Raw genomic sequence first — 25,156 nt, 5'->3', positions numbered from 1 at the left:
ATTTCTTACTTTCCATAGAGTACTCAGATACCCGATACAAGCGAACCGAGACGACGGCCTCTAGGTGTCTCTAGCAGCGGACATCGATAAGGTCCCTAAAATTTCAGGGACCTTAGACTTTGAGGCACCCTAACGACCCCTCCAACGCGCGACTGGGCGAACGGGGATTTTTAAAGTGCACCGGAATTTTAGATGCGACTGCATCTCATTCACTCGCCTTGTCCCTGCATCCGGCGTCGTCGGCGTCCGCCCCTCCCCCATTCTCCTCGCCACGCGAGCTGCGCTCTCCGCCGCTCACCCCCTCTTCTCTCCGATAGCGAACACTCTCTCGCGAGGGGCATCGGATTGGATTCGATTGGCTTGGATTGGATTAAAGGGGATTCTGTTGGATTGCGTTGCGTCATAGCCGCGGCAGACGCACTGGCGCCGGCGCGTCCCCTCCCCGTTATGCGCCGCTCCGCTCCATCGTTCCAGTGCCGTTCCTCCGCTGTCCAACGCTGCAACGTGAACCCCCTATGCGTCGCATCTACACAGGGGTTCCCGCGAAAGGAGGTGGGAGTTTTTTCGCAGCAACAAAACACACTGACGCGCGCCATGAACATTCAGGGGGCAACATGGCCAAAACACGACGCCAGTTCCGCCGCATTTCTTGCAATACACGGGGGGCACTAACCCAAGCAACTGACGTCCTGACGTCCGAAAAACAGACGAACGTCCAATGCCACGTTTGGACAGGCACCGTACGTCCCCTGTACGTCCATTTTTGGGTGTACATTTACGGGCGTACAGTGGACATCCGACAACGTACATCCAAAGGATATACATCTCCGTATGTACGAAGGACATCCGCCCGTGCACGTATCAAGTTAAATATAATCAGGGTGTCTAGCAAATTGCCTAATTCAATTTCCCTGACTTTTCCATGTTTTCCATGACCATTTTAAACAAAATTCCCTGACCTATACAACAGACGCCATTCTGTGTAAATGGTCCGTGAAACATATAAAAAGCATATACAAAACACATTAACTTCAGTTTGTTCAGTTTGAGATTTGCTTGCCTTCTGTTACGGCTTCAGAGAGTTTATTTCATCTTGCGGGATAGAAGCTTCAAGTTGCGCTGCAGCGAGCACCTTTTGCTTTTTTTTTTTTTTATTGTCCTGGCTCGACATGCAACGTGAACCGCATGGTGCATTTTTGGACGCGATTCGGGCGCGTCGGCGTTGCGCGTGCGATTTTTTAACGCCCGCGTCGACGATTCGCCTCATGGCGGCAGTTTCGAAGCTCTCGAGATGTTTAGGCTTACCACCCCGGCAGGTATTGCATGGGCGCTTTCACTAGCGGCGCGGATGATGTTTTATAGTACCGTTTTCGCCCACATTATAAGCTCCTTTACCTCACAAGCAACTTCGTGCGTGCCTTGTGTGGCATTTTAGAGAGCGTTTAGAAGCGGTCGCTCGAGCTCCCGTCACCAGTTCGCGGTCGAAGCCGCCGCCAATGTTTCCGCTGCCGGCAGCACCGCGCGCAGCGTGCAGGCGGTTCCGCGGCAGCGTCAGAGTGTCTGTGACGTGCGCGGCGCATTTTCGCGAGCAGAAAACGCCTCACACGGTTCACGCTAAATCATGTCAAGTTCCTTTTTGATTAGGTAATTCTGGCTCCTGATGTCATAAGAAAGAAGTTCTTTGAAGATTAGCTCCAAAAAAGCGCTGACTTTTAAAATTCGCTGAAAAAAAAAAAGCGCTTTGTGCGTGCGATTTGGGCACCAACGGTGACCACCTTCATCGACCCTCTGCGCAGGTGCAACCAGCAACCCAAGCCACCTGCGAGCTGCGTGAGCCGCACGGCGAGTTTCTGCACGCGATTCATGCGCGGTATTTTCACGGCCGCGTCGACGATTTCGTGCCTGCGGTGGCTCTTTTCCTGCACAAGAAAGCGCGTTTGTACCTTGAATAGCATTTTAAAGAGCGGTTAGAAGCGGTCGTTGGAGCTACCGCGCACTACTCCGCGGCCGGTGCAGCCGCCATGTTGCCGGCGCCTGCCGCTCGACACGCACCGTGCAGGTGGTTTTCGCAGCGGCGTCAGCGCGCCCCGTGCGCGGCGCGTTTTTGCTTGCAGAAAAACCAGAAAACGTTTCATGCGGTTCACGCTTTCGTCGCGCGCGAACGTGTTGCGTTCGGTAACTTCCCGGGGGCCCCCAACACTGAAACTGTGGGCAGGCCCCGAAGTGGTTTTCCCTGACTGGTACTACTTGATTGACAAATTCCCTGACAATTTCCTGACTTTTCCCGGTGGCGCAAAATTCCCTGACTTTTCCCGGTATCCCGGTCGCTAGACACCCTGATAATGGCGTAAATATAATATAAAAGCAAGAACAAAAACGCTGCTCTGCTTTTCAGTTAAAAAACAGTTTGAACATCAAAGCCGACTTGTCTATTGAAAGTTTAATCTGTTTATTATTAAAATTAGCCTGATTTTTAAAGAATATTGAAGCACCCCACCAACTCAAACGATGTTCTCTTTGGGGAGGGATACACAAACATTCAGAACTACTAACGAAGCATGTGAAGCTAACTTAACATGTTTATGTATATGTGGTTTTATAATAAATTCTCTTCTCCCATCCTTGTCTTTCCAGTAGTGCGTTAGTGTTGTGCTGCCGATTTTGGTCACGTACGGAAGTGTTATATCCGGACGTCCCACGGACGTACATGGTATGTCCACCGGCCCTGAAACGGGCGGCTGCGGACGTCCGGTAGTGCCGGAATGGACGTACGCTGGACAGGCAACGGACGTAGGTTGGTTGCTTGGAAGTGGCACCTCAAGAGTATTCTTTCGTCCATGGGCCAGGAGAAAAGTGAAGTGCACGTGACCTGTCGGCTGCAGCACCCAGGAGCGCTTGCTCCTCCCAGCAGGTGCAGAGCAAGGTTTTACGTCACGCGGCCTTCAGCGCCCGCTTTCCTACCTCGCACGGACGTTATAAAGGCCGCATGGCATAACAAGCGCTTCAGCTCATAAATTACCCATGCCTGAGTCAATCGCCGCTTCGTCAAGTTATCGCCCAGCTATCAGCACAGCTGCTCTGTCATCTCGCACCCACACTGTTCATTCAGGGGTGAGACAGCTGAATCAGATTTGGGAGCAGAAGAACCTTGAATTGGAGCAGAAGAACGACATTTATTGTGTCACCTTAGGAGCCTAAAAAATCAAACTTTTGGCACCCAGGGTGGCAGGTGGGGGGAGGGGAGTGCACTTTTTGATCGGTTTTGAACACTGAAACAGCCTTTCAATAAAGTTTTTTTTCTACCAGAGTATCAAAATGGATGAACTGCACTACCTTTTTACAAACCATTTTTTAAATTATTAGGCCCATTGAAAATATCAAATTGAAAAACTAAGCAATCATAAGGCATTTTTATTATCATGTGAATGCCGAAATTATTATTTTTGTAATCCCAAACTCGGCGTTACGCACAAGTGCTCAGCAAGGAATAAGTTGCGCAAAGTGAGGTGACAGTCGTCGCACCCCACCCCGCCTCTTCTGCAATGTCGATCGTCCTATTCCCGCCGCTCGCAAGCTCGCTGTCAAAGGCAGCTATAACTCAGCGTTTTATAACACCGCAAAGAGTCCAAATTTTCACTTCAAGCCCGCACCACGCCTCACACTCAAGGCCGATCCACGGTGAATTTGCGGGCACTAGGTTGTTTTTGATGAACTCCTGTCTTTCGAGTCGCGCAACATCCCACAACAGATCAAACGACTAAATGTAAACCCAGCCACCCCCATCACCAAAACCACGGTAGAAATCGGCGAAGAGCACTCTGCCTGAACCACAAGCAACTGCTTCTCCCGCCGGTCAATCTTCCCCACGCCAAGATGGCGGCGCCCAGTAATGTCGTTCCGGAGATACGGCGCTTCGAAAATTGCTGTTTGTTCATCAACTTGCACAAGTAATTTGTCACCTCAGTACACAAGTACTATTTTTTCTACAGGACTTTGCATCGGTTCTCGATGGGCAAACTTCAAAAACTCACAGAATAAAACACGTGCAACCCGACGTAGTGACTTCAGAAAAAAAACTTTCTCGGGGACAATTTTATGCGGGTTTTTCATTGAATGATCCTTTGCAAAGCCTTTACAAACAGCATCACCTTGGAGGTGCGCTGGAAAATAATGCTGTCAGTAAGTATTTTCCCCCCCTGAAACTGACCGGAGCGTTAAAATCTCGGCTTTCAGACTACTGTGGAGCAGTTTGGCGCCACTTTTGCAATTTTCAAGCTTTTGGAGCAGCCTGGGCAGGGAAAATAAATTTGTATCAAAACTGCGCAATATGCGCAGCCGTCTTACCCCTGTTCATTGTACTGTGTCTTAAACTTCCATAAATTGCACCGGTGCACACCAGCTGTCGTCGTTAAACAGGAGCGCACCATCGCAGGGCAATGTCATGCACCGAGAGAGCCGACGAAGTGCCATGCAAGCTGTGCTGGCAAAGCAGTTTCCTCCGAGTCTGCTGCAGCAACGGCGTGTCGATGCACTCGTGTAAAGGCAAAAACGGCTGTACAGTAAACTCTCGATAAATGAAACTTCAAGGGACCGAAAAAATTACTTCCGTTTTTAACAGTCCTGTTTACTGAGATAGATGTGTGAAAGTGCAAATTTATGTACGTACACACTCTAATACCATTTCATGGAACTGCCTAGAAGGTGAATGTAGCTGACAGTTTTTCAGAAAGCAAGAAAACTACAAGAGGTTTCGGCACAGCAGCTGACGTGGCATCAATAAGTCACTGTGCGCTACAAAATACATCAATTATTTTTGTTCGAGTCCTTGCAACTGCATCTGTACGGAGACTAGTGGCCTCATTTTCGCGAATGCTTATGAGCCACCAAATTTAGAAGACCGCAACACAGCAATGAAGTGTGCATAGCACCATGATGGCATGAACGAGGAAGCAGGAGCTGAGCCCTGTAACCTCGGCGTCTTGAATCGAGACCGAACGACTGGAACAAGAACTGCGATGTTGAATTTGTTGCCTTAAACACGGCTAACTACTAACAAGACGAGGCTCACGAGGCCAACGGGGTTTAAAAAAAAATGAAATAGCCGGAACCAGTAAAATCTGACACTTACAGCAATGAGTCCGACAAGAAGTTCTATTTCCGGTTCCGTTTACACGGTGACACGGAAATTTTAGTTCCAATTGTCGAAAGTGTTTTTACATTATCTGAATACAAAACTAACCAACTTTCATGCTAGTGTTCCATTTAAGCGGGAATTACATTTAAACGATTTCAGTTTATCAAGATTCTACTGTATGTCATTACTTACGTGGACGGGTTGCCTGCCTATACACCTGACAGTGATGTGACGGTCACAGAACGGGAGCTAATAACGACCACAGAATGCACGTGAGTGCCCAAACATTATGTGCTACGCAGGAATTTCAAGAAGTCTGCACGCACCAGCCAGTAGGAGTAAACATTGGAGCTTTGCATTCGTTTTGTTCTAATCAGGTATTACGCACAGTCACTGGAGTGCCTGGACCCTGAAGGACCTAGATATTGTGCCGTATCTCGAGGGACATGCCTTGGCTGCAGGCAGTTGCGCTGTTCTGGCTCTCAGAAGACCAGCAGCAGCTTGTAGGAGGCTGTTCAGTACGGGTACGTTTTCGCACGTGTGAAAGATACAGGTTGTGTGGTGGCTTTCAATAAATATCAGTTTGTAGCAGCGCTGTGTAATATTAAGCTGCTTTATTGGCACTTGTCAACGCTTTCACAAGTTGCTCTCATATCCCAAGCGATGGCGCTAGTGTAGAACTGCTCTCTCTGACCTCGATCAATGCCCCGTGGCGGTGCGCACTGTCGTGGTGCACTGTGCCCAGCACTGGTTTTGGGGCAACACCGGTGTGTGTTTATCGAGGGCACTATTAACATCTCAATGTTCTCTACTTTCACATAATTCCCAGAGTTTGGAAATAGGCGAAATATTCTACTCCTCATACACCCGGTTGAACCCTTCTTTACACTTCAACTGAAATATTGCGCATTTGAATATTGTGGATAATTTACGTTCTCCAATCGATACTCGAAATAGAAAATATTGAGCATTCTCAAACGGCTAAATATTTGAGCCCCTCTGGCTGGCCAGGCAGAGTTATAAGCTGTCACAAATCACACTCAAAAAGGCGATAGGGAACATAAAAAATTGACAGACTCTGCCCAATGAAGTCTTCTATAAACAAGAGCTATCACGTTGCATGGAATTTCACCAGGCAGGGCTGCATAGGATGTTTTGGATACCCAATTTTTCAAAGTTTGGAGGTCTTAAACAAGCCGCCGTTGTCGAGGGCTCCAGACTCATTTAGCCCACCTGGGGATCTTTAATGCGCACACTAGAGGGGAGCGAATGCCGAATAGTAATTTTCGAATCGAATATCGAATAGAATTCGGAAAGAAAAGCTGAATAATTTAGAATCGAATATCGAATATCATTCTTTTTATACATGCCGAGATTTTTTATAGGTTTTTCTGCAAAAAAGAGACGCTACCTCGCACATTCGGGAGCCACGACGTTCTTTTTCAACCCAAAGCACGCAATTTCGAACTCTCATCCGCAGCAGTTTAGTTGCCAAACCACTATGCTGCAGTGCTTTAGGAATCCAAAGCAAGCACAATACACACTTAGGAAAAAAAATAATAAAAAGAACGACTCGCACTGGAGTTGCTGTACTGCAATCACTGTCAATGACTAGACAGTGATTCGAAACTCCGAAGCGATCACTTTGCAGGCATGAACAATATGATGCAAAAACACAACACGACCACAATCACGGACCATGATGAGGCTCTTCAGAAGCACATTGGGAGTGTGAAGTGCGAACGATAAGCTGCGGAAGGAAAGCTCACACTAAACAGTCACCACGCACAAGCTTGCACTATCCCCTGTGGTCTTCAAAAACATAACATGCAATAAACATACACCAACTGCATTTAATTAAAAAGCCAGAACCGCTTTTGAATCAACGGAGGCGCTGTCAAAATGCCAAAAACAACAAAAGTGGCGGCGATTGCTTAACGAGAAGCTGTCCTAACATGTAAACAACTTGTCGCAGTATTCAAAATGGCAGTCACAGTCAACGGCGGCGGCACAAACGAAAGAACTTATTGACACAATCGCAAATTAGTACTCCGTGCAGTGGGATAGAATTTACGGCCTCTGCAAGTCAAAAGGCGATTTAGATGAAACCAGCCAAGCAGACGGTGTATCAGCAGTGCGACAACGCGGGCCGATATCTCTCGCTTTTGCACAGCCGCCGGGGCACATTCGGAAAGTCCACTCGACTATTCGAAAAATCGAATAGTAGGTATTCGATTCGCGAACTGAATTATTCGATTCATATTCGAATATTCGGGTACTCACACACCCCTGCTTAAAAATTATGGAGAGGGGAAAAGAAATGTTTTTCTATCATTATTCCCATAGAATCCGCTGTCGATGGAGGGGCTATGCACCAACCTCTTCCTGTACAAACAGTTTTGGCAGTTTCAGTGTTGTGCGCACAGAGTTGGTGCGACAAACTCTGGACTTCACTTTCAACCAGACCACTCCTCATTTGTTGCTTCAAAAACGCCCTACTAGCCCGTGGGAGCGCTTGCGAGCATACAAGTTGCTCTGGCTCCAGCAAGTGGAGCTCTGGAGACAGCGCCTTATACAACTGCTACACTAACGTCCGAATGTCATTTGAACCAAATGTCATTTGACTCAAATGCCAAGTAGTGCTGCTACACTAGGTTTTGAAATGCCATTTGGCTCAAATGACATTCGAGCCAAATGAGCACCGAGAGAGACATTTGGGATTTCAAATGCCATTTCTAGCACTCTCGCATGCAGCGTTCTAAGTCAGCATAAACAAATACATTACTGGCATACTTAAAACGAGGAAAATATTCTTAATTGTGGGACTTTGTTTACTTCTCGTTCACTTAAATCGTGATATCAAGATGTAATAATTCCGTACTCTCAGCACCAGTGCGAGCAAGCAACGAACCAGTGCGGCCAGACAGCACAAAAACCTCGATTAGGATTCAGAATTAAACAAAAACCATGTCAAAGCTTACGTTACTGGTAATTTCATATCATTTTAATACGAAAGACTGCAGCTAAATTTGGTTGTTACATTATTGTGTAAAAACAGAACTTGACAGCAGCAGCGCCATGCAGCACGGCGAGCGAATGCTAAAGCTTTCAAATGCCATTGAAATTGTAGTGTAGCACAGCGGATTCTGAATGGCATTCGAAGCACCCCATTTGAGACAAATGACATTTGGTTCAAATGACATTCGGACCCTAGTGTAGCTGGGGTATTAGATGAAAAGGCGATGAATGGAGCCATGAATGTGGCTGTGGTGGCTCACTGCCAGTTTTTTTAGTGAATTTACAGCGTCGGGTGTTCACTATGGGTCAAAATTCAATTCCGCACACGTCGCTTGGAGCCGCGCTCGCACAGCTGGGTCTATTGCACGATGAAATACACGGAAATGACAGGGGGAAGGGTATATAAGAATTGAGAACCACTGACACAACGACTCAAGCAAGTTTACTGTGTTCGTGCATGCTTATCTGCCCGGTAGCGCATTGGTGTCGTGCAGTGTAGTATTCATTGGATGAACATTTGTTTCTCGGTAATACAACAATTGTGATTCTGTAAATTTTTACTGAATGTCCAAAATACATCCGATTTCGGACGTCTGAATGGACGTACAAAAGAGCTAAATCCGGGCCTCTAAAACGGATGTCCAGCGGACTTAGGTATGCTACAGCCAGAATGGACGTACGATGGACGGCCAACAGACGTCCGGTGGTTGCTTGGGTGAGTCGGAAAACCCACAAGCAGGGACCAATACCCACACCCCACCCACTGCACTGGAAATAGAAGACTTTACATTGGGGGGGGGGAAGGGAGAAATCTCACAGGCCCGTGGTATATCGAAGGCTGCCTAAGACATCACAAGCCACCCACCAGAAGCCTCTCAAGGAGAGAGCGCACAGCCTTCGTTGCACTAATCCAAGGTTGCGTTGAGAGGACACAGTGCAAATGCGATTACGGACGTTTTTGCGTCTCACGTAGATCAGGTGATACTGAATGGATTTTAACGATTCTCGGAGGAGGAGATTCCAGGAGAAATGTAGTATTCCGAATAGTCGGTGGTAAGTGTTTCGGGGTCCCTTTCATTTTCGCAACACAATATACAGTCGAATCCCGCTACAACGAAATTGACGGGACGTGCGAAAAATTTCGTTGAAGCGAAAATTCGTTGAGGCGAAATCTGCCCCAACACACCACGGAAAGGCCAGAAAAATAGCCCCGTACGTTTCCGCAACATTGGCAGCATAATACAATGTTTAGAAAAAGGAGTGACGCGCCATACCTCATGTTTATTCGGATAACAAACATACCAATGGTTATCTGTTTTTTCACTGCACCCAAAGAACGCGTTACGGAGGGGGGTGAAGATATGCAGGCGCAAAACGTATCGCTGTACAACAAGGCGTGTCCACCGAGCTGATTACTTGCAGATAGCTGCTAGGCCTTAGGAAGCCCCCCCCCTCGCTTGTGGCAGGAGCAGTGCCGTTATCTTATCCTCCGACAGGGCACAGCAGCTACTGACCTTGGCAGGCAAGACGCGCGCGCTTGCATTTAACATGACCGCGCGCTCGCGACTAAGATAGGATGACTAGGCTTCAAGACCAAACACGCAAACATGACTTTTGCTCTTGGCTATGAAGAATGGTTGAAGGAAAACGGCAAGGACAGCTGCTCACAACGCATACATGACGGCACCGTGCCAGCAGCGGAGCACATTCATGCAATTTCAACTGGATACGGATTGGCTGTAGCTCTGGGGCTCCGCCTTGGCGAAGCGGGCCTGCGCCTCGTGTAAAGACGGCCAGCGACATCGTTATCACCATCAAGCAATGGCGTGCGCCTGAGTTATTTTTTGTTTTGTTTTGGGTGGCGGTGTGGTCGCAACGCGCATGTTTTCGGTGAAACTAAGCGTCCCGAATGTATAAAAAGTTACAGATAGCTGGCGCTATGCTTATTTTATTGTAAAATTGTTCAAACCCAGCCCAAATCATCGAAAATTTCGTTGAAGCGAAAGCAAGTCTGACAAATGGTTCGTTGTGGCGAGGACTTTGTTGCATTGACTTCTATGGCTAGCTGACAGGGAATTGGAAATATTTCGTTGAAGCGGAAATTTCGTTGAAGCGGCGTTCGTTGTAGCGGGGTTCGACTGTATACCAAAATTTGGAATTGGCCCGACAGTGCCGACTGCCTTACGAAGCAAGCAGCCCAATTTGCTACAGTGCCCGGTCATAACCCAGCCAACAACAATTTGTTACCACACTTTCCCCAGGCCTCTGACAATTGAGCTGCACCAACCACGCTCTAACAACGTCCCACACACGTCAGCCATCAGCGTCTGAATTCTTCGTCCTTTTAACAAAACTTGCTGCTGAGCTAGTTGGTACATACTTGAAGAAAAAAAAAAAACATGGTGCAAACTACATGAGGGCAAAGAAGGCAAGATACAACACATACAGGTGCCATATCTGTCGCAAACTTCTCTTCAATGTCCTCGTCTAGTACAGGCACCATATCTGTCGCATCTTCTCTTCAATGTCCTCGTCTAGTTTGCACCATGTTTTCTTCTTCATTCGTCCTTTTACCCTTTGCAGCGCTGCTACTTGATACAGGTGGCCCCACCAAACATCCAACTGTACACAGACAGCTTACCTGCCACCTACATTTAATTTCACTCATGCACTCATCTTGTGATCGATTGATTGTAAGGTTTAACGCGCCGACGCAGCGCAGGAGATGAGGCGCGCCGTAGTGGAAGGCTCCAGATTAATTTTGACTACCTGGGGATCTTTAACGTGCGCCGAAATCTCGTTCACACGGGCGTTTCTTGCCTTTCGCCTCCATCAGAAAAGGGGCCGCCGCGGCCGGTAATCGAACCCGCGACCTCGTGCTCAGCAGCACAACGCCTTAGCCACTGAGGTGCTCATCTTTTGTGTCAGTAGAGCAACAGTTAGCCTCGAAAGCGACAGTTTTTCCAAGCAACGGGCTTGGAAGTCAACTGCCCGAACCAGGTGTTCTGCAAGGCTGTGTGCCACCCAATGCTTTTTTTTCACAGTGATGTCTCAATCTTCCCATACAGCGTGCTACTGACAACTTATCATAGAATGGAAATTTTTTTATGTCCAGAGGTACTAGTGTTTCGTGTTGCCTTCTTGAAAGGCTCCTGGAGTGATGTTTTGGCCAATGTTTCTCCCGTCCACGCACGAGCACCTTGAAGGGCTTCTGGAGCGACGTTTTGACCAGTGTCTTTCCCATCCCAGCATGCGCACATCCCTGGTCATCACTGGCAAGCGCAGCCAGGCTTCATGAGCTGATTGACGGCACACTCACTGTGTGGACTTTTCACAGCTCGACACTAGCTGACTGGTGTCCTCCATGGTGGATCGATTTGGGTCGGTGTGTTGCACAGACAGTAAGACGCCTACAAAGCGGTAGGGAAACGGACACCCCACGTTCGTCCGCCAGAATAGAATGATTCCTTCCAAGTTTCGTTCGGCTACTTAAGAAGCAAGTATGTTCAATCATATATTACAAACGCGCTTTATTCATTCGTGCACTCCTTGGACTGTGCCCAGTTCTGCTGGTTATTCTACTTCACAGAGTAGAAGGGCGCTAAGCTTTTTTTGTTATTATTACCCCCCTATATCCCCATGAGGTGACACGCTCGTTTTGACGACCACAGTGACACAAGCACGGGAACATGACCACGAAGGGATTGCCCTCATCCGGCCTTGCCGACAAAGAAAAAGCGGTTATCCGCACGAGTGGATGATGCGGGCCAATAAGAGACGGCCAGAACCGAAGAGCTAGGGAGGCCAGTCGAGAACAGGGGAGAACGCCGGGAAGAATGGACGGAGAAGGGTTGGAGGAGCACGACATCCAGGTTGACAACTCGAAGCTCGTCGGGTTTTCGGGACCCGAGCTCGAGAAGGGTCTACCAGGAGCCTTGGCATCCTTGGCATAGTTGACGGGGACTTTTCTGTGTGCTTTTTGTAGATTTGGTATTTTTTAGACTTATGTACAGGTTGCTTTTAGCTTTGAGTAGCAATTGCCTGCCGTGTGCGCGTGTTTGGTTTGAGAATACAGGTTTGTACCGTCGTCTTGTGCCCTCGTCTGATTATTGGCAGTGTGGCAGGTCCCAGTCGCCACAGAATACCTGAAAAGAACCTGCGAGGGAGCTTCCCCTCACCACACCCCGTCAAAATGGAAAGAGCATATCTAGCAAGACATCATAATTTCCACATTCATTCCCGACTAGCTTTACAGATTCTAGCTGGAATCGACAGCTTCTAACTAGAAAAATTCTTAATCCAGCTAGAGACAGTTATTTCCAGCTTGCAGTTTTTTTTTTTTCTTTTAGCTAGCTGGAAGTAATAGCATGCCAGCCGGAACGAAATCTCAATCCAGCTAGAAATGAGCTAGAAACTAAATTTCTGGCTAGAAATATTTCTAGCTAGAAGTAATTTCTGGTTCAATAATCCAGCTAGAAAAAAAATATTTTCACCAACCACCAACGCTCTGGCCGCCCTCCCTCCAAAGTGTCACTCGCACCAGCTCTTGCCTTAATTAACAGGCCAGCAGGCCAGCTTGCTGTAAAAAAGGGCAGCTGAAAAAGAAAGAGAAAAGGGACTCACACGTGGAGGCTGCAGCGGACTTTCCTGAGCAGGGCCCACACCAGGGCCAGGAAGCGACGAAGCTCGGCCCGTCGTCGCTCCAGCACGGCCCGTTCCTCCCGGTGCTCCGCAATCTAGAAGGAGGAGAAGAACATGAGGACAGACGGCCGATGCACTTTACGGTTTTCAAACAGGGTTGTCGTCAGTCGGCACTCTTACACTCCATTACTTGCGATGTGCCGTTCGGTTAAGAATTGCAACTACAAAGCCCCGTTGGTGACACTGAAATTTGGAGAGGCCACGGTAGCAGGTATTTCCGGTGCTGGTCAGCGCAACTGATTGCCATAGAATCAAAGCCTCGGTTAATAAAGGTAGCGTCCTGGGCACGTTGGTACTCCATTGTTAAATAAAATGATTGCGCTAAAAAGGGACACAGACGGAGTGAGGACAGACACACACGGCGCAAACTTCCAACTACTTTTTATTGCCACTGTGTCAACTTTATACACTTTGCAAAGGACAATCGCGCATGCGCACGCAAAAAGAGAGATTAAACGTTCGGTGATGTGGCGGCCAAGAAAACTCATTCCTTTTCGGACCGACTTTTCAGTAAAAACATGCCTAGGCAGGCCTCTTAGCCCATTTGGACCCCAGAAAATCTCACAGTGCTATTAACTAAATTGCATCGATAATCCAATGCTAAAATTCGGTCGAATAGCCCATTTCAAGTAAAAGCAATTGTAGAAAAAAAATACAATCCCTTTACACAGACCAAATCTCACGAACTGCTCACTCCGAATCATCCCCTGCCCCTCAGTGACTATTAGAAGAAACATCAGGAAAACTATTTTTATCACTACTAAAATTTGTAATTGCATTTATTTAAAGCACCATATTTTTGACGTTCATACGAAACTATACTGGAAGGGGTGTTGAAGTACGTGGCCAAAACGTGCCAAAATCAACGTTTCGTTGGTCGGCTGTGTACCTGGCCGAAACGATCAATTTACTCCCTTCGTGTGTGACATGTGCTATTGTGAAAGGAAAACTGTGAACCTAAGCATGTGGAAAGAAGAGCTGCAAAGAATTGCCTCGTCTAAAGCACCTCCTGTAATCACGGCACGGGAGACCATTTTATCAATGATGGGTTAATAGGTTGTTCGGTTTCATCATAGAATATTTTCCACGAAAATCTGTGGATAAAATAAAGCATTGAGCACCGCAGATTCACTTTGTGCTTCCTCCAAATAAAATGAGAGCATGCATACGCCGTGCAAAATCCTGATCACAGCCGTTCTAGGGCACCTTTTGGATCATCCCAGCGGGGACTGCCCCGAGAAGTCCTCGGTGTGCATGGTTTGGGATATGGGACGTACAGAAATCGCTCGTTATAACGAAGTCAGCAGGACGGCGAAAAACTTCATTATAAGCGGTATTTTGATATAAGCGACCACTCAAGAAGACTAAAGTAGTTGAGCTGTAATTGCCCCACAATTGCGAGGAATTAAAACGCAATGTATTCAGTGAAGGAAAACTTTGTTCAGGTGCAAAGAAGGCAGTGAGCTTTGGCTGTTTCATGCTCTTGGCGGGCGCGAGCAACCCCGCTCCAGTTTGGCCAAGCAGTGACTGGCGTCCGAACGCCTCGTAGACTGCAGAACGAATGAGGGGGAGAAGGCAGTGGCCACTTTTATAGGGAAGGGGGGGCTACGGAACACTACGCGAGTTTCGCGCTGGAAAGCGCCGCAAATTCCACAGCTCGACAGCTAGGTAATTGTGTTTGTTTTTATTTGAGCTCAAAAAACGATTACCCGCTCATTGTGCATACACAGCACAATCACGAAAGCTGACCGGTTTTGCACGGGGGGGTTTTGAATGATTACTGAGCAATTTTTTCCCTGAGCTGTGCAGCCGTGATGTTTGCAAAACGAGTTTTTTGACACCCCGCTTTCGACGACACTTCTAATTCTACACTTCGAGTGTCACCGTTCATGCACCGTCGCATCCACGCCATTGACTAACTTCTAGGAACAAAATTCAATCACCCTACTTCACATTTCGAGCGTTTGTCGTAAATCGGATGGCGCAAATCGAACATGACCAGCTCGAGAAAATCACAGGGGAAAAAGCAGCTTGTCAACTCGCCATATTGACTGCCTCACGCGCCGCTGGATCGCCGCCGCTCGGCGACACCTCCACTCGCCACTCCGCTCTAAGCGGGTCGAGCTCTTCGTGCGTTTCGAGTAATGCGGCCTAAAACGCCTGCGTTTGGGTTGGGACCAAAAGAAATTTCGAATAAAGCGATATTTCGAGTAAAGCGATTTTATTATAACGAGCGATTACTGTACTTTTTGGGATGTCCCTGGGAGTTAGGTGTCTCGGTTTAAATAAACTTCTCTGCATTTTTCACCACAGATGTCACTTTACTTCTTTTTTGCAGGACAACAGGCCTGTTCCAATGGCTCTAGCAACTTCGAATACAGACTGCCATGGGTTTGCTGGCAGTTTTCATTCAGTGTAGAGTACAGTCGCGCTCACTATGACCTACACCGCTCATTAGTATTCAGAGCTTTATACGACCTTTGTCTAGCACCCGGGGTTAAAGACCAAGTGCGCATTAGGAGAACAACGTCCTAATGAATCAAGCCTTATCCTAACATATATGCCCATAGTCATTGTTTTGACGATATAATCGTATGAATACTAATGAGCGGTGTAGGTCATAGTGAGCGCGACTGTACCAGGGTGTCTACCAAGTTGACATTTTCAAATTCCCTGAGTTTTCCAGGTTTTCCCTGAGCGATTTTGCTAAATTCCCTGAGTGACACAGAACTTCGTTTTAGGGCAAGGCAGGCCGACACCATGTTGCCAGATGCTGTCACACTCTAATAAGCATGTTATAAAATAAGAAAAGACATAATACAGTATGAATGGTAACAAGTAATGTTTATTTCATTAAAAAACAACGCAAAAAAAAGCAAAATTTCACTGCTTTAAAGAGTTTATTTCGGTTTGGATCAGGGACACCTTCATCTCGGCATCAGCCAACACTTTCTGCTCCTTGAGCTCAAGCTCCTTCAAAGCGGTGGCCGCACGTTTCCTTTCCCGTTGATTCCTCAATGCATCGGCTCTTTCTTTTCTCGTCCTCTCCAGCTCTTCCTTCCATCGCGCGTTCGCCCCACGCACCATTTGAAGCATCCTCTTCGTCAACGGTACACTGGCAACTCCTCCAGCCGACGACACGGCGTTGAAGACAATTCGCTGGGCGACCAGAGATTGTTCCTTCTGATTTTCGACAAGGCAGTCCTTGTTGATGGAAAATCCCCGCTCAACAGACGCATTTCCGTGCGAAAGAGAGAGAATTATCTTGGCGAAAGTGAACGGTTCCTTGTTTGAGCCACAGACACCTGCCCAAAGGGCATCCAGCCGATGCGTGCTTCGGTCAAAACATTTCAACGCTGCCTGCGTAGAGGCTAAAGAGCACACATGCTTGTAGGACCGCAAAGTGCGATCTGCTTCCGCTCCGGTCATCCATTGATGTTCTGTTAAAACTTCGAGTGCCTCACTTAAACGCCTTTCCCCAAGCTCGGGAATCAGCGCGCATGCGGGATCCAGACACGACGATCCCCTCGTCAGTTTAAACTTCAATGGTGACCTTTCCGCGATCTTTTTGGCGCAGTTCTTCACAAAAGTGGCGCAATCCTTTCTGAATGCAAGGACAGTCAAATCTGAAAGTTTTGGGGCCTTTCGAAGTGCATTCCTCGTCGCAAAGCCAAGGTCAATCTTGGGCGTTCCAAGAATGTTCGCAGGTTGGTCCATGTCCACCTTTACCAACTTCAGTGGGCTGTCTGCAGCCATCATTACTTCTTTCTTTACTATTCTACTCATTAACAATCGCAGAAGATTTTCCAACGCTGTTCCAAGAAATGGAAACATCAGCGAATCAGTCTGGAACTGAGCCAGGAACGGCTGGAGTTCTTCCGCGACACTAAGCATAAAGGTTAGCTTCGCAGGCAGCAGGGGGTCACGGATGGCTGTTTCGACCACGCCGTAGCTGGCACTAGTCAGTCACTTGTTCTCGTTTCGACACGACTCAACGTAGACCTTTAGATACGGCAGAACCTCAAGAGCCCTCGAAATTACACGCACGTTTTCAAGCCACCGCACAGCACAAAACTTCAAAGGGTAGATGTTGCTCTCGGTGATGCGTGCGTATTCAGCACGTCGGGCGGGTACGCATTTGAACAAATTGTAGATAGCCCGGAGAAATTCTACGAGTTGCCACCCTGTTGCCGCGTGTCCGGTTTTGAACGCACCATTCACAACATGAAGGCCGCAGCTTCCAACTTCGAGAATCTGGGGGCTGTCACTGGAATCGCAGAGTTCTTGCTTGATCTCACGAAGAAATTTCATGTTTACGTTTGGCCCGTCCATTGATATCTGAAGAATTTTGGACCGTGAGAGTCCATCTGTGGCACTTTTAAATGCGGACACCAATTCTTCGGCCCGCGTGCGACCAAGAAAGCATGACGTCAGGTAGCGCGTTTTCACGCACTCCTCTGCCTCCGACCAAAAGCGAACCAACACGTCCATTTGCTCCTTTTGTGCAACTTTGTTTAACGACTCGTCAAACACCACGACAAGGTGCGAGGCTTGGCTCACTTCCGACACGAGGATCTCTTTAAAGAACGGCGCAAGACCATAGACAACTGTATATCCCACCTTGTCTTTGCCAAGCTGCACTTTCTTGGCTGTAGCTGACGACGGGAACATCAAAGGGAAAAGAGAAGCCGATGCCGCGGCAGCACGGTATGACGTGTGCGTCATAACAGCGTTCAGACACCACATCACCTCAGCATTTATGACCTCTATGTCACGCTGAAAGATATCCTTTGCTGCACGCTCGGGTTGGATGTCTGTAGCTGCAGTTGAAGCAAATGATGGCGGCACAGAACTTGACGCCACTGGCCCGGCTTGCACAATCCGCCTCTTTCACAACCCCACTGCGCATGCGCAATCCCCTAGCGGCCAAGTCCCTAAGCAGTCCAGTAGGGGCAGCAGACGACATTCCCCACAGCTCCCGCACAAGCGGGAAGGGGTCGTGGTTGTATTTACATCGTTTGATTTTTTGTGTGTGCTCGTTGTGCGCGGAACAATGCCCACAACTAGTGCTGCGTTCCGCTGTAACTCGGAGTGCCGAAAAGGGAACGGTGTCGGCTTCTATCGCTTCCCGTCGGCCGCACGCGATCGGCTACGGCGGTTTGCGTCGCTCGCGTCGGCTCGGGTGATGGGAACTAGCATGCCGATGGGTTTAGAATCGTGGCGGATATTTGATCGCTGCTATCTGTGCAACTGCGAATGACAATCCGCAACAGAACTTTTCACTACACTATCATCCCCTTTCTCGCATGTGGAACTCTATTTAAGTTATAACTGCCGTTTGAGCGATCGGTGATCAAGACACCTGCGTAGCCTGTTTCGATGCTTCCGCGCAGGTATCGCCATCTTTCGGCCGCTCGGCGCACCGCGCGCCGCGGCGACCGGTCAGCGTAGGCTTGCATCGCGGCAGATATATCTGATCGCCGCTTTTAAAATAAGCCCTGACAACAATCCCAGGCACAATTTTTCACCACACTAAGACCTACTTTCTCGCATGTGGAACTTTTTAGCGATCAGATTGATTCAGAAGAGCAGCGACAAGCGCGGTTGCTACCGTGGTCTGCGCCGGTTCGAGCCGCTGAGTGTGCCGAGCTGGCAGGCGCGGCCGGCGTGTGCGCGGACTGTTTCCGAAGGCAGAAAACGCTTCACGATTGCTTGCTTTATCCATTTCTTGTGAACAAACGCGCAGAATCTACAACTTCAGCTCAGCGATCATCGTAGTTGACCATGGGGCAAAAACAGTGGGCGGAGCGACGCCGACGACGCATCTCATGCGCGCATCGGGCCGTCTCAAATTCACGCGTACGACTAGTCGTGGCAACAGTCGTAACGATCAGTCGCATGCGAATCGCGTGCACCAATCGTACATGCGTCCAGCGCTTAAAGGCATTTTGCGAACTGCCGGCCTTTGTTGAGCTGGCGATCGCACTTCATGCCAGACGACTCCAAGTACTGCTCGCTCTGCTGCTCGGACGGCACACGGATCTGTCCGAGATTTCTCTGCCAGCCCTCATTCAGTGATAAGAAGCCGCCTGGTATTATGTGATGACCAGGGGCTGTCATCTTAAGGCGTTATAACACCAACACAGAAGAAAAACTTGGGCTGCTCCTCGCCGTAATGTGGGATTGTCGTGCATACAACGAGAACGCAGCCGGAGGAAACGCCGGCAAACCCTACAGCTTCAACTTTCGCTAGGCACGCTAGGTGGCAGCACACCGCAATGAAAGAGGCGGATTGCCGCCGGCGGCTTCCTTGCCGGCGTAGTGAAAAACGAATTTACAGAGGGTGTTGCGGCTCCGGTCGCAGCAAGTCGGTGCTTCTTACTTTCCGCGTGACTTGTCAAAGCTCTTCTTCCCATGTTGCTGAGCGAAAACTGTTTTCTGCACAGCACACAGTAGGCCGCGTTCGTGTTACTTTCAACGGGCCTAACCCAGGCTGCAAACTGGCAGTGTTCCGGATTCGTCCAGTCTTGGACGAAAGTGCACTTAAAAGTCGTCATACTTGTCACATCAACGCGTTGCACAGGACAAGCGCAGAGAGTTGATTTGGGATTCACGTTCGAAATCACAACCACCGCACCTACACTGCGTACACTCCGCGTCAAATTCGTTTGGCGCGCAGCGAAAGGTACGGAGCCAAAACACGCACAGTGTCTTCCTACGCAGCGAAATATAGTGCCGGCTTGCAGTTAAAAATCAGCTCTTGAAACAGGGTACAATGTATATATTCGATATTTAAGACGTATTTATAACACAACTGCAAACTTTTAACTTTTAAAATGAAGGAAAATGTTTTTTTTTTTATTACGCCAAATTCACGTGTCAACTTACTAGAAACCGCAGTAGATGGCACCAGGTGTTGAAGCTACTGCATGCTACTGCGCGGAGAGAATGGGGGAGCAACGCGCCACGCCGGCACCCCCGGCGGCCGAGGCGGAGTAGCACACTTACCGTATCCCCCTTCACCTGTAGCTGCTGCAAAAAGCTATCGCGGTTGTCGCGGCGCGCAACGTACGCGGAGTGGGGAGGCAGGGTCGGGGGGTCGTCGAAGCGGTCGAATAGCTCACTTGCGATCCGCACGAAGCGCATTCTCTGCATCAGACGGCGCCATCAGAGACAGCGCGGGGAAACTGTACGCTTTCGACTCGCTCTGTTACTCGAGCCAGCATTACCGTGTTTTATTACAGCTAATTTTCCCTGATAGAAGCACAAATTTGTCAAATTCCCTGAGTTTTCCCTGATTTTTTCCAGACTACTCAAAATCCCTGAGAATTCCCGGTTTTCCCGGTTGGTAGACACCCTGCTGTACATTTATCGTTCTGTTCTCTAATTTTTCTTTTTTCCCCCTTTTCACATCTTTGTTTTATCTTAACAGTATGTTTTATCCTAACTGTACTTCCCACCTCCTTTACCGGGCTACACAGGTCCACCTCCGCGCCTTTCCCATTTTTTCTCCCACCCTTCCTCTTAATGAGTGCTTGGTTGATGAAAGATGAAATCCTCCTCACCTCCTCCTCCAGCGCCCTGATGACTTGCTCCGCCTGCTCCTTTTCGTCTCCCCGGATCGTTTGCGGAGATGCCTCTGGAAAATTCAGGCGAGGCAACACATACAGAACACCGCCAACGTTATCACTATTTGCCAAAAAGGTGAGACTGACAAAGTGTGCATTGATGCAAAGAGAAATTAAAAAAAAAAAAAACAGTGTGCAAGTCCTAGCTTTAGAAAATTAATTCTCTGATCGCCAGCGTTGAACAGTGAGAAACAACACAAGCATAACACGAAAAGCTACCAACAATTACAGCACAACGCACAAGACGCATAAGCGGCCTGGTGGTGGTGGAGAAACTTTATTTCAAAAAAGGGTCCTGCAGGATACCTGACAGGTGTCAAGGTGACGGCTGTTTTTAAGGACTACTGAAGCACCAAGTGTCTCCTCCCTCTCTTTGAAATAAACAATCTCTGGTAACTGCTCCAACTCCCATCCAGTAGCACAGTACCGTATTTACTCGAATCTAACGCGCACCTTTTTTTCCAGAAAAATAGGTCCCAAAATCACATGCACGTTACAAAACGAGTATGACTCAAAACGTCGATGGTGCCGTATCGCCATCGACGTTTTAATATGGCCGCTTGACTACTGAACGCGTAACCAGCGCTTCGTAGTTGGCGCATGTTTGCCTTTGTTGTCTGCGTAGTCTTTTTTTTGCGTCCCTCTGTTCTTTCCGCTATGGAATTTCCCACTGCGAAGACACGGCGGGTTCACCACGATGCTGTGTTTAAGAAGAAAGTAATCTTGTAAGCGGAAAGCGATGACAATCGGGCCACATCACGTGCGTTCAGTGTTCCAGACACTTGCACGAGGGACTGCCGCAAACAGAAAGAGAAAATTTTCGCAAGCAAGGCAACACGGAAAAAAAGTTGCATTTTTGTATTAAACAATGATAGTCTAGTGCGCGTTACAATCGAGGACACAGAGTTTTTTTTTCCCTTCTTCAGACCATGAAAAATGGGTGCATGTCACAATCAAGGGCGCGTTAGATTCAAGTAAATATGGTATATTGTTTTCTACCAAAAAAAAATTATAAATAACAACCAACTATAAATTTTTCCGCAATTGGGCAGAAGTGACCGCATCTACAGAATGTGGCGAAAGCGGCAATTTCTGCTCTGAATGAATCCCAGCCTCAAAGTAATTCGTTTAGCAGAGACTCAAGAACCTCCTGTAGTATTTTGTATGCTCTCTGAGATTTTCTTTGTAGGCAGAGGCCAATTTCATTAACTCGTATACCAGCAACAACGTCACAGGTGCTCAGCGTCAGGGCAGTTCGCTGGCGATTTTAACTGCTTGTTAGCTCGCTTAATTACCAAAATTTCGCGACAAAACTGGGGACATTGAAATACTCAAAAATTCCACTCGCGATTCTTAAGGAGCCATGAAGAGAAAATGCAAGTTGGTTTTATTCGAAAGATTTCGTGTTTTATAGTGCCCCCAGCGCTTGTCCGGATACAAACGGTGCTTTATTCACTGAGAAATTAAACAATTTAGGTTAAAATTTTGATTTTCCCGCTCAATCGTGCGTTTTCGTGGTCCCAAGTGACATCACTGGAACCGACCGCTCTGCAGCCTAGAGTACCTTCATCCACGCATCCGCCGTACAGGGTAGAGACACGTATACGCTGGCACCGCCATTTTCGGTTGCTCGCTCGCCGCCGAAGCAAGTCATTGTGTCAAGACCGCGCTAAAATTATCGCCGCAACGCGGTTTACTGAAGAAGTTTGAATCATATTGTCTGTTTCGCGTTGCTAGGTCTCGTGGGAAACGAAAAGAATAACGCGTTGAGCCCGTTGGCCCAATTGCGGCGGCACGGGACCGTTCAAAGGTTGTCTCCACCCTGTACAGCGGTGTTGGTTTGTTCCTGCGTTTCTTTACGTTCCGTAACCTAGATGGCGCCACCATACCGTGGCAAGCGTTTGGTTTGTTTTTGCCCGCATTTAAACCTGGCTTGTTTTTGTTCTGGGAGAAAATATTCGTTCCCTGAAACAGTGCTCGCTCGACAAATGGGGACACCGTTGCTTGCGTCAATCGGCCAGTGTCGTCTGAGACAACCCCAAGCCCCGTAGTGCTGTGCAGCTAAACCAAGCATGCTGTGCGCAGTACGAACAGCAGAACGCATCAGTACTTCTATGTTTACAGGTGCTTTCGTAACTTCCACTGTTTGCCCCATCATTCTTATTGCTTTGTAAAGAATGTGCCCTAAATTTAAGCGCAAATCGCTTGTTTGTCTAGTTTGTAAGTTCTACTTAATTTGCGTCTGCTTCTGGCAGCCTCCGCCAACCGCAGAGCTTAGCTCATGTGACAACATAGGTTCTGTTGCGGGAAATGAGCTGGTGGGTCGCATGACCATTCCCGTTTTTCCTAATTATGTAGCTTATTTGAGCGAAGTTTACGTTAAAAGTGGTGTCAGTATGATTCTAACGAGACAATCTTTTGAATGAACCAAACTTGTGTTATCTCTTCATGGCTCCTTTAAAAGCACTTGGGTAGCCCTGAAGGGGTAGGATTAGTGCATAAGCTTTGCGGGAAAATACAAGCTGATAGAACTTGCAGACCCATCATCAAAAAACAATATAGTACCACATACCTGCTCCATTGGATTCGAAAGCCACGTCCACTTGAGCCACCGAAGTGATCCTGGCTGGAAGGCTGCATAAAATTCAGAAGAAATTCACTACTATTTAAAAAAATTCCCGACAAGCATAGGCTTCTTTAAGAAAGGGGGGAGGCTAACACCAACATTCCACTGTATGCCATTTGTCACTTACTTTGAGCACTTGTTTCAAACTTTTTACGACATTTCGACGTAGAGCCCAGTGGGCATGCAGTGTTACAACTAGTTCACATGCATTTTACCGGCGACAAAACCCAAAAGAAATGACTGAATATGCACGGATAACTGAGACGTTCTCTAGCGCAAAAAAGACGAGAACTTAGAAAAGAATACGGATGGGGCTAGCGTTTGTCCCGTCAGTATTCTTCTCTAAATTCCTGTACTTTTTGTGCTAGAAAACATATTTATCCCAGTACCAACTTGCCCAACTTTCTGCACTGAATCTACAAGCTTTACTGATTGAGGAGCCTTGTCTAAGCAGTTTCATTCACGTAGGAATTGTATTTAACAACAAAAATGCACTGTACTTCGTTCAACGGAGTTAGTGCAACATTCAAAGCTCTTTGTTGCATCGACAATCACGCCACCTATATCACCCTTGTGACCATTTACTCTCAGAGGTAATCAAGACAACATCTGGCCTACGTTCAATAGCTATCAGTCCTGTAGTGAACTGTCGTGTCCGCAAGACAAACCAACAACTTGTCGCAACAAACCCACATGTCTCCCTCCCACCTTGAAGCATTTGCAACATACTGTGCAGCGAAGCTGTCTTGTGCAAGGTTCTGACCAAAACTGCATGCGCCTATCGGGTCACGTCGACAAAGAATCGCGCGCTCACTCAAAACTAGCATAAAACGCTCCGTACCTCTCAATCCAATATAGTAGGTATCATGTAGGCATCATGTCTTAGAAGATGCAGCATTTTATGTCCTGTTTTTTTTTTTCACTCCTTTGTCAATTTTTAAAAGCGTTTTTGACTGCCTTATTAAGACTGCTGCGACTAAGCTCAAATATCCCGAAATGCGTACACCATTTTTAAAATGCTTCTAACAAACAAAAATTACTGAATGCTTACCTGCTAGGTCCTGCCTGGGTTGGCGAGATGGGGTGAAGTGGTCCACACTGCACGCAACAAAGCAAATTAGGAACCCGCTCTTTCTTCGCAATCACCAGACAACATGACAGTTATTCCACTTGAGCCCGGAAGTGTTTATATTTCCATAATCTGACAAATCATGCATGCCCAAACATCGCCAAATAAATTTAAAAAAAAATACTTCTGGCTGTATTAGTTGTATTTTATGCAGTCAAATCGCTTGCACACACAGTTGGGCTGCACTGGTTTCGATGCCACACCATTCCCGACCGTTTCACTGGCTGCGAATTCACAGTATCAGACAAAAGTATAACATCTCCTTGTACTCTCATTTTTCTTTCGTCAACCCAATCAAATCAAATCAAATCAACGCAACTTCGCAACTCACTTGAAGCACCTGATCTGAGTATCTTTGAACTGTTACAGCACTTTTGTCCGAGCTGTTAAAAATTTGTTTAAAGCCTGAGTGTGGCCGCCAGATGGCCCTAAAATCTTCATTGTTAGACGAAGAATACTACTAAATTAAGCTAAACCAGTGAAAACTCTCAGTTTTGTTATCTTGTTGTAAAAAACCACAGAATTGAAATGTACACGGTTGTGTACATAGCGTCTGAAAGGGTTAACTTTGAAAGGAAGTTTGAAATGAACAAAAACATGTCCTTTTTCTTTAAAGTTCAGCAAACGAAACCGCTAAAGCCCGAAGGCAGCTTTGCCACAACAGCAAATTTGAGTGAAGAAAGGATTACTGCATTGTTCCGCGGCAACAAGGATGTCAGTGACATGATTACTAAGTCGTGAGCAATTTGGCAACGCAAAAAATTCCAGTGTGTTTTCCAAACAGTGTCTGCCTGCTTCGTGTCTACAAAAACAACACAAACACGTACATGATGCGCACTTCGTTCAAACCTTTCTGCGCTAAATCGATAAGAGAGTCAGAATTGCAAAAAATCAGGATCGAAAATTGGAATAGGACAAAA

General features: G+C 47.5%; 2 protein-coding genes across 8 annotated transcripts in view; both read right to left on the bottom strand.

Annotated features, from left to right (window-relative positions):
* Nucleotides 1–25,156, bottom strand: part of LOC144142445 (uncharacterized) — a 289,522-nt gene that overhangs the window by 158,681 nt on the left and 105,685 nt on the right. For all 7 annotated transcript variants that reach the window (XM_077673956.1, XM_077673962.1, XM_077673955.1 and 4 more), the window contains exons 13-16: nt 24,159–24,205; nt 23,054–23,115; nt 20,419–20,492; nt 12,776–12,888 (exon numbers count right to left, since the gene is read on the bottom strand). In XM_077673956.1, the coding sequence (XP_077530082.1) occupies nt 12,776–12,888; nt 20,419–20,492; nt 23,054–23,115; nt 24,159–24,205 (296 nt within the window). The remainder of the gene's footprint in view (nt 1–12,775; nt 12,889–20,418; nt 20,493–23,053; nt 23,116–24,158; nt 24,206–25,156) is intronic.
* LOC144142446 (uncharacterized) lies at nt 15,763–17,728 on the bottom strand. The gene has a single exon (XM_077673963.1). The coding sequence runs from the start codon at nt 17,597–17,599 to the stop codon at nt 16,820–16,822; it is 780 nt and encodes a 259-aa protein (XP_077530089.1). The 5' UTR covers nt 17,600–17,728; the 3' UTR covers nt 15,763–16,819.

This window comes from Haemaphysalis longicornis, unplaced genomic scaffold (assembly GCF_048455015.1).
Source record: "Haemaphysalis longicornis isolate Haplotype H1 unplaced genomic scaffold, Haemaphysalis longicornis Haplotype H1 scaffold_6, whole genome shotgun sequence".
Classification (NCBI taxonomy): domain Eukaryota; kingdom Metazoa; phylum Arthropoda; class Arachnida; order Ixodida; family Ixodidae; genus Haemaphysalis; species Haemaphysalis longicornis.
Note: the sequence above shows the minus strand (reverse complement) of the source record. Positions and strands in the feature narration are given on the sequence as shown.